Source organism: Trachypithecus francoisi, unplaced genomic scaffold (assembly GCF_009764315.1).
Source record: "Trachypithecus francoisi isolate TF-2019V2 unplaced genomic scaffold, Tfra_2.0 Contig00417, whole genome shotgun sequence".
NCBI lineage: Eukaryota > Metazoa > Chordata > Mammalia > Primates > Cercopithecidae > Trachypithecus > Trachypithecus francoisi.
This window is the reverse complement of record NW_022680634.1, coordinates 20642-38967: the sequence shown is the minus strand read 5'-3', so window position 1 is coordinate 38967 and position 18326 is coordinate 20642. Positions and strand designations below refer to the sequence as shown.

Below are 18326 nucleotides of genomic sequence, written 5' to 3'. Positions count from 1 at the left end.
GGTAAATGTAATGGAATAAATGCTTGTAAAGAGACTTGCCATATGGCTGAGGATCTAAGGTTATCAACAGATATTAAGTAGCTGGATAATTTCCAACTTAAAAATACAGGAAAACATTTTTTAAATGTTCTTATTAAAAGGTAAATATCTTTGTTTAATTCAAAGCTTCCTTAAAAGTTATGTATAAAACAAGGTAAAAGAAACCAGGAAATAAGAGACGTAAGAAATTTAAAGGTATAAAGTGGTATTTTTGATAAAGACAGTGAAAAGGAAAGCAATTTTACGTAAGAAGGTATTTTGTGTGGTAAATTTTTTGCCCTAAAATGACTAGGTTGTTCAAGAAATAGAAATATTTAAGCAAAACAGAAAGTTTAAGCATGTTGTGCATCATCTACGTAGGTTGTAGAAAAGTTATTTAATAGAAACTGTGTTTTTTGAAGAAAATGAGGTTGTATACCTTAGTTGGGTACGATTAAGAAGAAAATTATAATAGTCTTTCTAGAAGTGGGTCTTTGATATTAACAAAATTACATGAATACAAAAAAATTGGTTAAAACAAGATTTTATTTGAACTATTTATTTATTTATTTATTTTTGAGACAGAATCTCACTCTGTCACCCTGGAGTGCAATGGCGCCATCTTGGCTCACTGCAACCTTTGCCTCCTGGGTTCCAGCGATTCCACCTATACTTCTGAGCCACTGTCCATAAATCATGGGCTTCCATAACCCCCTTGCTCAAGTTTAATAATTCAATACAACTACTCACAGAACTTAGCAGAGAAACTTTACCTATATTTACCAGGTTATTATATAGGATACAACTCAGGAAAACCAAATGGAAAAAAAAAAAAATGTATAGGACAAATAAGGCAGGGAAAAAATTGGGCAGGTAGTAAATCTTGATAAACAGCCATGATTAAGAATCCTCCATCCTTTGTGTTTTGTAGAAGCAGCTTACTGCAAATAAATACCCTTTTCATTATGACTCAGATGATGCTTCCTCTTTTAGATATCACAAATTCAGACTCTTTAAATTCTCATTTTTCCCTCATAAACAAATAATTTTGTCTTCGGTGTTCAGAACAAAATACTTGTTAAACAAATTTTGCTTAAGTTTCTCTCCCTTCCTCAGGCTCCCAGACTCTGGTCCATCTTCAGTCTGAGCTCATTTCTTTTTACTCTTTGTTCATTTCTTTTTACTTTTTTCTCTAAACTTCTCTTCTCGCTTCATTTCATTCATTTGATATTCAATGGCTGATACTGTTTCTTCCAGTTGATCGAGTCAGTTACTGAAGCTTGTGCATCTGTCACGTAGTTCTCGTGTCATGGTTTTCATCTCTATCAGTTCGTTTATGGACTTCTCCGCCTTTATGCCCCTCCAGAGAAAAGGCTGATATGCACCCCACCTTTATGCCCCTCCTAAGAAAAGGCTGACTTTAGGGTGAAACATTCTCTACCCTTGAATCTGATTTTGCCATTCTCCATTCTCCTCTCTCTCTCCCATCTTCCTTCGAATCTTGTTTGCTTCTCCATATGAAACACAGCCCTTTTCTGCCTCTTTTGAGATGCCTGTAGATCTGATGCTTGATGCTTCCCCCATTGCAATACTCCTTTAGAATAAAGTCACTTCTTACCTACATCTGAATTTGACAGTATCAAGAAACAGCCTCAGGAAAATAACAATAACACTCTCACAGAAGATATCACAACCTGCCTCGCATTTCACCTCTCACCATGTCTGCCTGTGCATTCCCAGTTTTCCAGGGCTCTGGAGCTTCACTCAGTATAAAGGCTCCTTCAATGGCTGCTCTGGGCAAGCTGGGACAGCTGCAGGGGAAGCTCCCCAAGAAGAAATGACTGTGCTATTCATAAACTCATTTGACAGGTCAAGATTGGCCTTAGCCTGCAGCCAACAGGCTCAGGTCTCTGATTTCCAGTCAAGGTTATTCATTTAATTTTTGTTTGTTTTGTTTTTTTGAGACGGAGTTTTGCTCTTGTTGCCTAGCCTAGAGTGCAATGGCGAGATCTTGGCTCACCACACCCTCCGCCTCCCGGATTCAAGCTATTCTCCTGCCTCAGCCTCCCGAGTAGCTGGGATTACAGGTGTGGGCCTGGTTAATATTGTATTTTTAGTACAGACAGGGTTTCTTCATGTTGGTCAGGCTGGTTTCAAACTCCCAAGCTCAGGTGATCCACCTGCCTCGGCCTCCCAAAGTGCCGGGATTATAGGCGTGAACCACCGTACCCACCTACAGAATAGATTTATCCACTCTCACAAATACTCCACCATACAGAAAAGAGAAACTGATTTTTTGTTGTTGTTGTTTTGTAAATCACCAATTGACCTACCACAATTTCTTGTGGAACTGTATTAATTTATCTGCAGATATAAAGGAAAAGAATTTTTCCTTTTCACCCAGTAATATCCCTAAAACTAAGCCCTGAGATTCTGCTTGAAACCACCCCTGGAAAGTACAGACCTCAGATACTTATTACACATTCTCAGGAGTAGAACAAACAAAATAAGAATTTTTAACAAATCAAAAATATCATTAGATTTTTTCTGATAGTCACATTTTTATGTTTTTTTGAGAATATTTTCCCATCTTTCAAGCTCTGTCAATAAAATGCATTGTATACTTAATAAACATGTAAGTTGAAATAAGAAAACAAATCTTTTCAAGATGACACACTCAGGGTGTGGCAGTACTGGCTGGAATGTTAATAGGCCTGACTCTAGTGTCAAGTCAGGATATCCTATCACGTGGATGCTTCCACCCCTATTCTGTTCACCAAAGTACTCAATGACCACCCTCTGGAGAGCCTCTGCACTGTGCCCCCGGGTGTGCCTGGAGTGCATTTTTCTTGGCAGGTCATTGCACCATCTTGCTAGAATGGATTTTCATTGTCTTTGGGGATAGTTTTTCTCCCTTCCCAATTCTGAAAAAATCCAGATGGTAGGAATTATTTCTGTTTTTCCCCGAAATATCACCATTCAATTGGCTGACCAGCAATGTGTCTCCAAGTAATGGAAACTGGGGTTGGAGAAAGAAAATCTTAACGCCACAAGGATTTAGCTTTTTAGATAAAGGGTAAAGCAGATTTATAATCATCTACCAGTAATAATTTTTTTTATTATACTTTTAAGTTCTAGGAGGTGTGCGCACAATGTGCAGGTTTGTTACATACGTATGCACGTGCCATGTTGGTGTGCTTCACCCATTAACTCGCCATTTACATTAGGTATATCTCCTAATGCTATCCCTCCCCACTCCCCCTACCCCACAACAGGTCCCAGTGTGTGGTGTTCCCCACCCTGTGTCCAAGTGATCTCATTGTTCAATTCCCACCTATGAGTGAAAACATGTGGTGTTTGGTTTTCTGTCCTTGCAATAGTTTGCTCAGAATTATGGTTTCCAGCTTCATCCATGTCCCTACAAAGACATGAACTCATCCTTTTTTATGGCTGCATAGTATTCCATGGTGTATATGTGCCACATTTTCTTAATCTAGTCTATCATTGATGGGCATTTGGGTTGGTTCCAGTCTTTGCTATTGTGAATAGTGCTGTGATAAACATATGTGTGCATGTGTCTTTATAGCAGCATGATTTATAATCCTTTGGGTATATACCCAGTAATGGAATGGTTGGGTCAAATGGTATTTCTAGTTCTATATCTACCCACAGCATCTTGGTAGGTCTTATTTTTATTTTGTTCCTGAGAGTTAGTAGAATGGCAGCTGTATTTTGTTTTGCTAGTCCCATATATTTCTGTTAACTTTATTATTTGCTAAAAAAATTTTGCTTGTATTTGTAGAAAGGTAAAATGATTTAAGATTTTTGTTAAATATGGAAATTAGTTATTTACGATAAAACGAAATGTGCTTTTGTTTCTTTGTTCCCAATTAATGTACATTAATTTTAAAATGTATTAAAGCAATAGCAAAGAAAATAAAGAGACGCCATAGAAGTCTCTTTCTCTTCATGTTTGCATGCAGATACACTGCTTCCTAAGGATATGTGAGGAGAGATGTGGATTTTTAATTTTAGAATGAGATTTTTCAAATGTACTTAAAATATAAGCAGCAAAAATTTTGTTAATCTTAAACTCAAGCAAATTCCAATAACCTAAGTAGAACTAATTAAAACATGTTTTAATTGAATATACTTCCTAGGTTTCTCCTAGCAATCCTGTTATTGTTTCATGATCCACTTGAAGAAATGAAGATATGTGGAAAAACAGTAATTGCCCAAGATTGCCTTCCATTTTATAAATGCTCCATTTATGCTGAAACAATCTGAATAGACACGATGCTTTTTTGTGCATCTGGTTGGAGGACAGAAACTCCCAAAACTTTTCTATTCAGCTGCTGGGTTCACAACTTGCTGTTGAGCTATAAACCCACATCAGGAAGCCCAGGTACAAACTGAGGGTTGGCTTCTCCCTGGTAATCTAACCAGACGCTTACTGAGCCTGAGGTGCTATTTTCATACCACCTTCTGCCGACTGCTGCTTTGGCAAAATAAAGATTGTCCACCAATCTACCAACACCACCTCACTTTAAGGCCTGGTATGTCAGCATTCTCCGTCATACTCTGAGGTATAGTATGTGGGAGATATGACTCGGTAATTAGGAGCTTAAAGTGTTTCAGGGAGACCACATAAATCTAGTGAGAAGTGAATTAGCAATATATGAGAGCATGTAATTTCATGTCAAGGCAGGTGCTGTGAACTTGATTACATTAGTGTGTAAGTTAAAGCAGCTGGGAGAAGCAGACTAGAAAATACAGTTGTTGAGCTGAGTCCTGAGAGAAGGGCAACTGCACCTTCCACCTTCTGTGTGCAGGACTCTCATCTGCACATCTTCCCCATGCTTTCCCATTGCTCATTTTCCCCCAGTGGAAAAGAAGGGGGCCGAGCGCGGTGACTCACGCCTGTAATCCCAGCACTTTGGGAGGCTGAGGCGGGCAGATCACGAGGTCAGGAGATGGAGACCATCCTGGCTAATACAATGAAACCCGGTCTCTACTAAAAATACAAAACAAATGAGCCGGGCGTGATGGCGGGCGCCTGTAGTCACAGCTACTTGGGAGGCTGAGGCGGGAGAATGGCGTGAACCCAGGAGGCGGAGCTTGCAGTGAGCAGAGATCAGGACACTTCACTCCAGCCTGGGTGACAGAGCGAGATTCCGTCTCAAAACCAAAACAAATACAAACAAAAAAAAAGAAGGGAAAGGGCAAAGTCCACATGCTGAAACAAGAAGGGCTGCTGGACTTAAAAAGGTGGAGAAATAGGTGGACCCAGGATAATATTGGTGAGAATGGTGTTTTTTGTTGATTTAGTTACAGAGCTCTTGAGCTTATCATGAATAGAAATAGGGTTGATGCAGAGCGGCTGTAAGCATAGACTTGGGAGCCAGGCTGATTGGGAATATAAGTCCCAGCTTCACCTTTTATGAACTCTATGATCCTGGACACTCCACCTCTTACTATGCAGTTTTCTCATCTGGGAAAAACAGAAAACGGTACTTAAATCCTAGGATTCGGAAGAGTTCAAGGATTAAGATAAGTGAAACAAGGGAGAGGCAACTGTTCAGACAAGAAATAAAAGGAAATTGGCAAGACAAGGATTTCAATTGGAACCTAAGAATCATTTAGGATATGTGTTACAATTTTAGATTCCCAGGCCTCAGCGCCAGGAATTGAGATTCATTAGATCTGGGGCCCAAAAGGCTGTTTTATAAAAAGACACTTACAAAATTCACAAAAATAACTCAGTTTCTGTATGCCCTTACCAGTTCCCTACTAATGTGAACATCTCGTATTGACATGGTACATTTGTTAAAACTAAAAAGTCAATGTTAGCACATTACTACTAACTCCAGACTTCATCAGGTTTTCCACTCATGTTCTTTGTCCCAGGATCAAATCCAGGATACCATACTGCATTTAGAGAAGCTACAGTTTTCACAAGCTCTTTCAGCTGATGAGAGGGAGGTGGGTGACAAACATCAAGCACTGCCACATTGGAAAGTAGCAAAAAAGGTTAAGGGTGAGGCTGGGATAGTCATTGCAACCTCTGCCTCCTAGGCTCAAGCAATTCTCATGCCTCAGTCTCCCGAGGAGCTAGCACCATAAACGGCTCCCACCATGCTTGGCTAATTTTTGTATTTCTAGTAGAGAAGGGGTTTTGCCATGTTGGCCATGCTGGTCTTGAACTGCTGGGTTCAAGTGATCTGCCCGCCTCAGCCTCCCAAACTGCTGGGATTACAGGCCTGAGCCACTGCGTCCAGCCCTGACTTACTTCTGAAGTCACGAATTTATGTTCAGTGTCCCTCTTGCCCAACTGGTTTTTAAATCTCTGACCACTCATATATGTCAGGACTTCTACTTAGTTAATGGCATATTATAAGGTGCAAACCATCTTATAAACAAGGATTCATCATACACTTTTTCTTCTAAGTTTAATACAGATCATTGATTCTAGTTTGCAATTTATCAAGATAAGGTGATGAGTTGAAGATTTTAACTTAGGTACTAAATAATTAAAATGGATAAAAATATACCAATATTATCAGGATTTAGTGAGAATCACTGAAGGTGAGTGGCTAGAATTTTAATTTAAAAAACAGTGATTTATTTTTAACTAAAATGTAAGCTTGAAAACAGTGTGCTAAAGTCAAATTATGTGGTTTAGGTCACCCTCTGTACAGCAACTTTAATTCTACTTTCTGTACTTCCATATTTTTTCTGTGTAACTTAAAACTTCAAACACCCTCGTTCTAATTCTACACTATTCCTGGAAATCCTTTCTCTTTGGTATATTTATCTAATTTCATATTTTAATGTGTTTTTCCTCTCAGATACAATAACCAGCTATTCAAAGATGCCATCTAATGCACTATGCCATTAAGTACTGTGGCCAGAGAGTTATTTTAAGTGTAATAAATTATCTTAAAATTCAGAGCCAGGCATGGTGGCCATCATGCCTGTAATCCTAGCACTTTGAGTGGCCAAGGTGGGCGGATTCCCTGAGGTCAGGAGTTCGAGACCAGCCTGGGACACACAGTGAAACCTGGTCTCTACTAAAATACAAAAAAATTAGTGGGGTGTGGTGGTGTGCGCCTGTAGTCCCAGCCACTCGGGAGGCTGAGGCAGGAGAATAGATTGAACCCAGCAGGTGGAGATTGCAGTGAGCCGAGATCGCGCCACTGCACTCCAGCCTGGGCGACAAAGCTAGACTCTGTCTAAAAAAAAAAAAAAAAAAGAAAAAGAAAACACATATTACATCTTAAATACAGGCATGGATTAAACCAACTTGTGTATGGTCAGGAAACTTACAAAAATGCTTTAAGACATATCAAGACTGATTTAAACCATTTAAGTTAGGCAGAGAGGCAACACTATGTGAATAGAAGTGTGTAAACACACTTGCCACATTTTAATTAAATAGTTTACTAGGTTTTCTTTTAATATAAACATGAGAAATGAAAACCACATCAATTGTAGCATTTATCTTTTGAAAATAAAACTGCAATCAATACTTCAATCTCTTAAGCTCTGCATTCCATAAATGATACTTTTTCAGGAGGTACGGTTCCTAAGGCTTATGGAAGTTCTTTTTAAATAGCAGGACATGAAATATGATACCTGTACCCAGGTTAACACGTGGGATAATAAAATGTATTACATCACCTACTGTTATTAGGGTCTAATTCCTTCTAATTAGTTACATGTGAATTAACACATATCCTCCTCTTTATCATATCTAGGGAAAATAATTTGAGGTGATCAATGTAGATAAAAGCCCTGCAAAGAGCTACTGTACAAGAGAAAAGTAAAACACAAGAATTCCAAAATTCTTAGTGTAATTTTAAGCTTTGATACTTGTAGAAGTAACAATGCTACAAACATTTACAAAACATCATTGAAAAACTTGTTGTATTTCTTTTATGTTTATTTAGTTTTGCCATTTTTTAAAGTGACAGGGTCTCATTACGTTGTCAAGGCTGGAGTGCAATGGCTATTTACAGGCACAATCACAGCGCACTGCAGCCTCGAAGGCTGAGCCTCAAGTGATTCTCCCATTTAAGACTTGTGAGTAGCTGGGACTACAAGCATGCCTAGCTCCTGAATATTAAGCTTTTGATTTTTCGTTTCAGCCCTTCTTGAAGATAGCAGATATTGACTCAAATGAAAAGTTAAAAGCTTAACATTCAAATTCTGCAAAATAAACCTAGAGGCGGTGGTACACACCTATGGTCCCAGCTACTTGGTAGACTGACATGGGAAGACTGCTTGAGGCCAGGGTTTTCAGGCTGTGGTGCACTATGATTGTGTCTCTAATTAATCATTGCACTGTAGCTTGGGCAATATAGTGAGGCACCATCTATTAAAAATAAAAAGAAGAATTACAATTACACTTCCAAGTGATATTTTGTAAAGATTTATAGCATGTACATATATGCTGCAGTCCTCTGGAGGGCCCAGGCACACTATATTAAAGCTAAAAACTGCCCTGAAACTTTCAGGACACTTCATATTTTATTATTTTTATATAACCACTGGATCACCATGTTGCTTGGCACTATGAAACCATCTTTGAATACATTTACTTGACAATAAGGAAATTTATCAGCAAATGAGAACCATTATAGTTCACAAGAAATACACCACAGACCTTCATAAAAGTAGATAATCAATAACCAATACTTTCTCTTTTTATGACCCCAAACATGCTAAACTGCTAATAAGAAGGGCTTACAAAGGATATGAATGGCAAATGTTATCTGGCAGCTTTTGTTGATAATCACCAGTAACTAGTAGTTACTGGTAAAAGTAGGAAGGAAGAGCCCTTCCATACCTGACAATCCTGGGTCTGCTCCTAGTGGCTTTAGGAGTTGTTAGACTCCCATGTTTTAACAGTGATACTGCACTGATTCCAAATGCATATGCAGCAATATTGGGGAAAAGAGAAAACATAAACAGAAAAGTTATCTTTAAAATCTAAAAAGTTAAACTATTGTTTTAAAAGTCTTACATAGATCACAGCTATCAGCCCACACACTAAGCAAATATCTGTGTGTGGGCAGAAGGAGTCTTCACTTTGGAGTGGTTTTTATAACTCCTTTTACATTAAATGGGACAGAATAGTGTAAGAGTGTGTTGTTACCCTGACAAGGTCCCGTTCTTTACTATGAAGTGCAATCTTAGTTGTCCTTGAGTTTACTTGAATTGAGGTGTTTCTTCTTTTGAAAATACCAACTTTTCTAGTACTTTAGCCAGGAGAAGTGATATTTTCCCATGTTTTTGATGAGGGGTTCAGATGTTACATTACCCCTCATTTCTTCCTTCAGAAGAGGATGGCCTTAGCACGCTGAAGATGAATTAAATCATCAGCACTCAAAGACCCATTCTTGGCAGCACTATAGAAAACTTTATATTGTTCCATCCTTGAAAAAACCTAAGAATGTCAAATAGAAAAGAGGTACAATTTTAAAAAGGGTTCCAACTTTTTAACAGTCACCACTGATGATAAGCCACACATGCAACTCCTTTAAATAGTTCAGTTACAGCTGCTTTTTTTTATTTCTTACTATTTATTTATTTATTTGAGAAGGAGTCTTGCTCTGTCGCCCAGGCTGGAGTGCAATGGCACAGTCTTGGCCCACTGCAACCTCCGCCTCCCAAGTTCAAGCAATTCTCTGCCTCAGTTTCCCAAGTAGCTGGGATTACGGGCACCCGCCACCATGCCAAGCTAATTTTCATATTTTTAGTAGCAACGGGGTTTCACCATCTTGGCCAGGTTGGTCTTGAATTCCTGACCTCGTGATCCACCCACCTCGGCCTCCCAAAGTGCTGGAATTAGAGGCATGAGCCACAGCGTCCAGCCCAGTTATAGCTACTTGGCTGATGTTTACACTGCCAAGTTCTGTCAACTCACTACCGTAATCTCCTTTCAGGGCTAGAATTAGATTGCTGGAGCAAAGGGGAACTTGTTTTATTAAGTTACTTAAAAATTGGGCTCCCAAAGACGTCACAGTATTGTGACAGGCTTCTAACAGCAGTATCATCTGTTACCTGTGTACTTGTTCCTTAAACATAATGAATGTACACTTTTGCAAAAAGCTAGTTTATTAATCTATTCAAACTCTACCCAATCTATAATAGTTATTATATAATTCAAAGCAAATTTTAACGATGCAGGCATGTGCTGGATTGTATTGGAATATCAAAGAAGTCTAATGACTAAAGCATCAAAAGGCATTACTTCACTTGCACATTAATTATGACAGAAAATGTATTATTTTAAAATGCTTCCAAGGTACCACAGAACATGCCTATTTTAAATGTTCATCCTTGTCAGCTGTAACTTTGCTGTGTACTTACCAAAAGTCACAAACCACAAATATTACTTTGTCCCATAAATTTTATCATTTCCAGTAAAATCCCATGAACTTTCTGCATCCAGTACTTGAGACACACACACCTTACACAGTCTAAGTGCAGGTCTCTTGGCTTAGGCACTGATGCTTTGTCTAACAAACCCATGGGACTGACTGCACTGTGGTATATATGGTAGAAAATGACATAAATTTGCAAACTGAATAATAAAAAATAGTCAAGTGGTAAGTGCATTATGTATCTAGACATTGCTCAGAATACAATAACAAGAAATCATTTATGTATGATTATTTGAAAGGGTAAAGGTTCAAATGGGAAAGATTACAAATGAATTAAATTTGATTAAAATATTCTGAATTATAGTCACAAAAGAGAAGATAATATCTATAATTTTCAAATAATGTGGATCCTTGTAAAAACTGTAAAAGATACAGGAAATAGAATGCCAAAAAGGTAATAAGCTCTTCAGTATGTTAGTTAATTTTGAAGCTTTCCATTTTTCTAATCACTACTTAATATGACCTAGTCACAGATGTTGGCATTGGTGTTTGACTGAAAACCCACTTAGTAACTTCGTAGCCTTACCTGCAGCTTCCATGCTCTTTCTCTGTTAAGAAGATAAACTGGCAAATACAGGCCGTTGTCATGTGCCAAGGTGCGAAGATCAAAGTAGAATCTGCTATAAACGCTGCCAGTAACGCCAATATTATAATTAATTAGCTTCAAGAATTGCCTTTCCAACTCATTCCTGGGGAAGGAGAAACACAACAAAACCAACACACATAATGTAGTTCAAAAACATTATTCTCATGTAAAAAATGTGGTAAAGCCACCATGGACTCTTAATTTATTAGCTCACATGAAAGAACTCACACTGTACAGAACCCTACGATCTATAAGAAAGCATGCAACTTTCCCAGTTTTCTTTGAAAACTTAGAAAAACAAAAACAACATGAATGTAAAAACTGGGTTAATAACTTGATTTTTCCTTCGTGCTTTCAAAGACATATTTGAATTTAATATGGAGAAAAACGACATAATTGTAAGAAACATGATAAGTTCAGCTTTTTCATTTCTTTGAAAACATGAAAGGATTCAATGGAGATAACCCTTATAAATACAAACATCCATGGTAAGGTCTTCAATTGTTCCAGTTTCACATGAAGATAAGAACTCATTTCTGAAATAAAACCTATGAATGTGCAGAATGTGGAAATGCCTTCATTTATGTGATATTTGTTCCAAGACCCATGATAACACACACTGTAGACAGACCTTATAAATATAAGACAGCACACTGGATTGGAACCCCAGTAGATTACCAAATACAGAAAAGTTTTCAGTTTTAACAATTTCTTCAACATTTATGTGAAAACTTCCCCTACAGGGAAATCCTCTCAGTGTTCCTAAATTGGAGAGCCTGATGCAAACTGATTATGGTATAATCTTTAAAAATGTGTATAAGAAAATGTTATACTACTTATAAATATTTTGTTTCTCAGTGATTCTTCATTTGAAAGGGTCTCTGTCCTTACTTCCACTTCTTTTGCAAGACAACACTGAGGTCAGAATTTTGTAGATACTCCTTAAACAATATCAAATGAATTTAATAGGCAGGTTTTTTTTGTTAAGTCAGTTAATAAAATTTTTCTCTGTTTATTTAAAAATATCAGAGCCTGATGCAAACTGACTATGGTATAACCTTAAAAAATATACATAAGTAAATGTTATACTGCTTATAAATATTTTGTTTCTTAGTGATTCTTCATTTGAAAGGGTCTCTGTCCTTACTTTCACTTCTTTTGCAAGAAAACACTGAGGTCAGGATTTTGTAGATACTCCTTAAGCAATATTAAATGAATTTAATAGGCAGTATTTTTTGGTTAAGTCAGTTAATAAAATTTTTCTCTGTTTATTTAAAAACATCACACTGAGCTACTAGAATAGCTCCAAATTCTTTTTTGAAACAAATACAGGCTATGCAGGTGGATTCCTACACTAATGTCCAAACAGGGCACAGCTGCTTGCAGTCCATTCTGCATCTAGCACCCCAAGTTTGGGATGAGGAGAAAGGTGACAGGCTTCTCTGCACTTGTGCAGATGACTCAGGGCTCATTCTTGAGGGTTCCATTGCACAACTCAGACTCCACGCTCACTCCCAAGGCACTGCAATAGTGATCAGATGACAGAAATGATGGATGCCATTTATTAGCTGTCACTATTATGGGGCAGGAATACTCTTTACACTTCAGACGGTAGAAAGATCAAAGAGAAACACCTTGGCTAGACTAAACCCATTTTATGACACGCCTTTTTGTAGGACGCTGGCCTTACACAGTGTTTCCTCTAAGTTGGAAATGAAACCCCAAGGTGCTCAGCATCTGTCACCCCTGGCCAGAATAGAATGTGGGGATGAGTTGAATGCAGTGAGAGGGGAACAGGCTGGGAGCAGCCCTCTGCCACATGATTATTCAGCTGTCCTGGCCAAAGATTTTTGTTTGTTTGTCTTGAGACAGGGTCTTGCTCTGTTGCTTAGGCTAAAGTCCAGTGGCATGATCCTAGCCTTTCAAGTAGCTGGGACTACAGGTTCATGCCACTTTTTTAAAATTCTTTTTGTAGAGACAGGGTCTCACTTGTTGCCCAGGCTGGTGTTAAACTCCTGTGATTAAGTGATACTCCCACCTTGGCCTCCCAAAAGTGCTGGTATTACACACACGAGCCAGTGTATCCAGCACTTTGTCAAACGCTTAAATAAATAAAAAACTAGAGTAATCTTACTACTTTCATAGTAATCCCTGTAAAGACTTAACTGTATAAAAACAATTAATATCTCAACAACATATTTGGTTTCTTGGTTTTAAAGTTTTATCCATTGGCTAAATCAACAAATGCTTGATGTTCTCCAGTATGGAAAGCAGTCAAGATATAAGCAGATATGTGGTTTTCTCATTTGTTTAACTGAAAACCTAACTGAAACTTTCAACATTAATTTCCTATTCATATAACTGTAAGACTATAGGAATGCAAATCAGATAATACTTTAATAATCAGCTAATCAGGACTTAATTTACTATAGGAATATATGCACTTCATAATCTCTTACGTTTTTCCACAAACGTATTTTAAATGTATAAAATACAATATTTTATATAACATGCTTATTAATAGAGACTTAGTTATTGAAGAAAACCATTATGCCTAAAGGATATGTATCTTCTTAATTTTTTGTTGTTTTTTAAATGGCTGAATAGCATACCCTTTACAGGCACAGCAAATTTTCTGAATAGGAGTTGCTCAGTTTAACTTATATGTATGTATGTATGTATGTGTGTGTCTGTGTGTGTATGTGTATAAATACATACAAAATCCTCATAGCTTAGCTCCCACCTATAAGTGAGAACGTATGATATTTGGTTTTCCATTCCTGAGTTACTTCACTGAGAATAATGGCATCCAGCTCCATCCAAGTTGCTGCAAAGGCCATTATTTCATTCTGTGTTATGGATCAGTAGTATTTCATGGTGTATATATTCCACACTTTATCTACCCATTCATTGATGGGCAGTCCATATTTTTGCAATTGCAAATTGTGCTGCTATCAACATGCATGTGCATGTGTCTTTTTCATACAACTTCTTTTGTGTTGGGTAGATACCCAGTGTGAGATTGCTGGATTGAATGGCAGTACTGTTTTCCATAGTGGTTTTACTAGTTTATGTTCCTATCAGCAGTGTAAGTGTACCCTTCTCACCAAATCCATACCAACATGTACGATTTTTCAATTTTTAAATTATGGCCATTCTTGCAGGAGTAAGGTGGTATCACACTGTGGTTTTTATTTGCATTTCCCTGATAATTAGTGATGTTTCTGAAGGAAAATATATTCTAACAAGACAAACAGATGTTGAAAAGTTTTAAGAAAAATCTGATAAACACTAATTTTTAAATGGTTCAATTTACAGTCCAAAAGAGATCATTACAATCAACAGCAGAGGGACAAGATAAATGTACATTACACACTTTGTTGCAATGTTTTACATTTTCTAAAAATCATGAACATAGCTCCTGCTCAGAGCATAGATCTGGGTGCTTCTGTGTTCACAAACAGCATTGTGTAGTACTGGAGCTGGCTTCTGCCACCACTGCTTCTGGAGCTCACATCTGTGGAAACCTGCACATTTCTCTGCATATTCTCTGACCTTGTAACTAGAACTAGAGCCCTACTGGATTTGCTGCAGGCTTTGAGAACAATAGCTGCCATTATAGCAAGACTAAGTGTTCATAATTACAAATTTTGCTCCCTTCAAGAAACCAATTTACAGACTGATGACAGTAGTGATTAAGAGCACTTTAGCTTCTGCAACTTTCAAAGTACTTCTATTTGTTTCAAATTCATTTTCTGTTACATCCTTTGCTAAAATGGTTACTAGCAATATCACCATGACAATTCAGTTTCTACAATTAGCAAAGCAGTAATTTAGCAGCCATTTCAAAACCAACTGACCATCACTAGTGAGTCTCTTCTTAGTCACAAGAATCCTCAATTCACTTGTAAATATACAGTGTAGTAATTCTGAATGAAAGTCTTTAAAAATGTTTTTGGGGTATATTATAGGTGTATATATTTATGTGGTATATAAAATATTTTGATGACTACAATGTGTAATAATCACATCAGGGTAAATGAAGTATCCATCATGCTTCAAGCATACCTTTGTTTTACAAATAATTCAATTGCACCCTTTTAGTTACTGTAAAATGTACAATTAAATAATTATTGACTGTTGTCACCCTGTTGGGCTATCAAATATTAGATCTTATTTATTTTTTCTAACTATGTGTATCTATTAACCATTACCCCTTACTCCTCATCCCCCATACTACTTTTACCAGCCTCTGCTAATGATTCTCCTACTCTATGTCTTCATGAGTTAAATTGTTTGAGGCCGGGCGCAGTGGCCCACGCCTATAATCCCAGCACTTTGGGAGGCCAAGGTGGGTAGATCACAAGGTCAGGAGTTCGAGACCAGCCTGGCCAGCATGGCGAAACCTCATCACTACTAAAAATACAAAAATTAGCCAGGCATGGTGGCACACGCCTGTAATCCCGGGAGGTGAAGATAGGAGAATCTCTTGACCCCAGGAGGTGGAGGTTGCAGTGAGCAGACATAGTGCCACTGCACTCCAGCCTGGGTGAAAGAGCAAGATTCCATCTCAAAAAGCAAACAAACAAAAAAACTGAATTAACGTTTAGCTCCCACAAATAAGTGAGAACATGTGAAGCCTGTTTTTCTGTGCATGGCTTATTTCACTCAACATTCCCATCCATGTTCTTGCAAATAACAGGATATCATTCTCTTTTATGGTTGAATAGTACTCCATTGTGTATATGTACCACATTTTCTTTAGCCACTCATCTGTTGATGGACATTCGGAATGCTTCCCAATCTTGGGTGTTGTGAATAGTCCTGCAATATACATGAGAGTGCAGGTATCTCTCTGATATTCTGATTTCCTTTCTTTTGCATATATACCCAGCAGTAGGATTGCTGGATCATATGGTAGCTCTATTTTTAGTTTTGAGGACCTCCGAACTTTTCTCCATAGTGGTTGTACTTAAATTACATTCCCACTAACCTTGTATGAGGGTTACCTTTTCTCTGTATCCTCACCAGCATTTGTTATTGGCTATCTTTAGAATATAAGCCATTTTAAGTGGGGTGAGATGATCTCTCATTGTAATTTTGATTTGCATTGCTCTGAAGATTAATGATATTGATGTTGAGTATTCTTTAATATACCTATCTGCTATTCATATGCCTTAGTTTCGAAACAGGGTCTCACTTTGTCACTCAGGTTGGAGTGCAGTGGCACAATCACAGCTCACTGCAGCCTCAATCTTCAAGGCTCATGTAATTTTTGCACCTAAGCCTCCCAAACAGCTGAAACCACAGGCACGTGTCATCATGCCTGGCTAACGTGTCCCCTTCTGAGAAATGCCTATTCAAATGTTTTGCCCATTTTAAAAAACAGATTATTAGATTTTTTTCTATGGAGTTCTTTGAGCTTCTTAAATATTCTGGTAATTAATCCCTTGTCAGATAGTTTTTAAATATCTTTCCCCATTCTGTGGGTTGTCTCTTCACTTATTTGATTGTTTCCTTTGCTGTGCAGAAGCTTTTTAACTTGATGTGACCTAATTTGCCCATTTTTGCTTTGGCTGCCTGTGCTTATGAAATATTCAAGAAATATTTGCTGAGTCTAGTATCCCAGAGAGTTTTCCCAATGTTTTATTTGTTTCATATTTCAGGTCTTAGATTTAAATACATTTTTTAATTTTTAATGTTTTAAAAAATAGAGACAGAATCTCACTTGTTCGCCCAGGCTGGTATTGAACTACTGGGCTCAAGTGATTCTTCTATCTCGGCCTATCAAAGTGCTGGGATTACAGGTGTGAGCCACTGCACCCAGCTGAGATTTAAATCTTTAATCCATTTTGATTTGAGTTTTGTATAAGGTGAGAAACAGAGGTCTAGTTTCATTTCTCTGCATGTGAATATCCAGTTTTCCCAGCATCACTTATTGATGAGACTGTCATTTCCCCATTGTATGTGCTTGGCACCTTTGCTGACAATGAGTTCACTGCAGATGTAAAAATTGGTTTCTGGGTTTTCTATTGTTCCATTGGTTTATGTGTCTGTTTTTATGCCAGTGCCATGCTGTTCTGATTACTATAGCTATAGAGTATAATTTGAAATCAGATACTGTGATTCCACCAGTTTCATTTGTTTTTTGCTCAGGATGGCTTTGGATATTCTGAGTCTTTTGTAGTTACATATAAATTTTAGAATTCATTTTTTATTTCTATTTCTGTGAAGAATGTCATTGTGTTTTGTAGACTTGTAGAGGTACCACATTGGTGGCCGGAGACCAGACCTGAAGGAATTCTCTGGATTAGCAGACAGGGACTCACTTCTTCCCTCACTTTCCCACAAATGAAGTCTCTCTCTCTCTCTCTGCTAGGCTGCCTGGGGCTCAGAGAGGAGCAATACAAGCACCCCTGTGGCCACCACCACCAGGACAGCACTAGATCTGAAGCTGGTACAGCACTGTGGCAGGCCAAGGCCCACTATAACAAGTACCTGCTGCCACTCAAGTCGCTGGGGCTCTACAATTAGCAGGTAGTAAAGCCAGCCAGGCTTCTGTCCTTCCTTTAAGTGCAGTAAGTTTCCCTGGTCCCTGGATGGGTTCAGAGGTGCTGTCTGGGAGCCAGGGCTGGAGTCATAAACCTTAGACATCTACCTGGTGTTCTGCTCTACCATGGCTGAGCTGGCACTGAATCTAGCAGGCAAATCCATTCCCACTCTTCCCTCCCCTTTGCCCAGACAGCCCAGGTGTCTCCACATACACCATCATCACAGTCCCATGGGGATTACTGTCAGGTCACCACTGATGCTCACTCAATGCCCAAGTGCTCTCAGTCAGCTTGTGGTGAATGCTGCCTGGCCTGGAACTCACTCTTCAGGGCAGCAGACTCCCCTCTGGCCCAGGGTAGTTCCAGAGATGCCATCCAAGAACCAAGGCCTGAATCGGGGACTCCAACAGTCCACTTGGTGCTCTTCTCCACTGTAGCTGAGCTGGTATCTAAGCTCAAGAAAAATCCTCTTAACTCTTCCCTCAGCTTTTCTCAAACAGATGGAGTCTCTCCTCACAGCCACCACAGCTAGGAATGTACTAGGTCACACCTGCAGCCAGCACATCTCTGAGTCTCACTCAAGGCCCATGGCATGTACTACCTGTTCACCACTGGTGATACTTCAGCGCCCAAGGGCTCTTTCATCAGAAAGTGATGAATCCTGCCATTACTGAGTCCCTTTAAGGCAGCAAGTTCCCTTCTGGCCCAAGGTTTGTCTAGAGA

The 18326-nt window shown here is 38.5% G+C and overlaps 1 protein-coding gene across 1 annotated transcript in view; it reads right to left on the bottom strand.

Annotated features, from left to right (window-relative positions):
- Nucleotides 1–8219: 8219 nt before the first annotated feature.
- The window catches only part of LOC117084029 (cyclin-Y-like protein 2), a 30359-nt gene continuing 20252 nt past the window's right edge, over nucleotides 8220–18326 (bottom strand). Inside the window, exons 6-7 of the mRNA XM_033212332.1 lie at nucleotides 10993–11155; nucleotides 8220–9466 (exon numbers count right to left, since the gene is read on the bottom strand). Of these exons, the coding sequence (XP_033068223.1) occupies nucleotides 9356–9466; nucleotides 10993–11155 (274 nt within the window). The 3' untranslated portion in view covers nucleotides 8220–9355. The remainder of the gene's footprint in view (nucleotides 9467–10992; nucleotides 11156–18326) is intronic.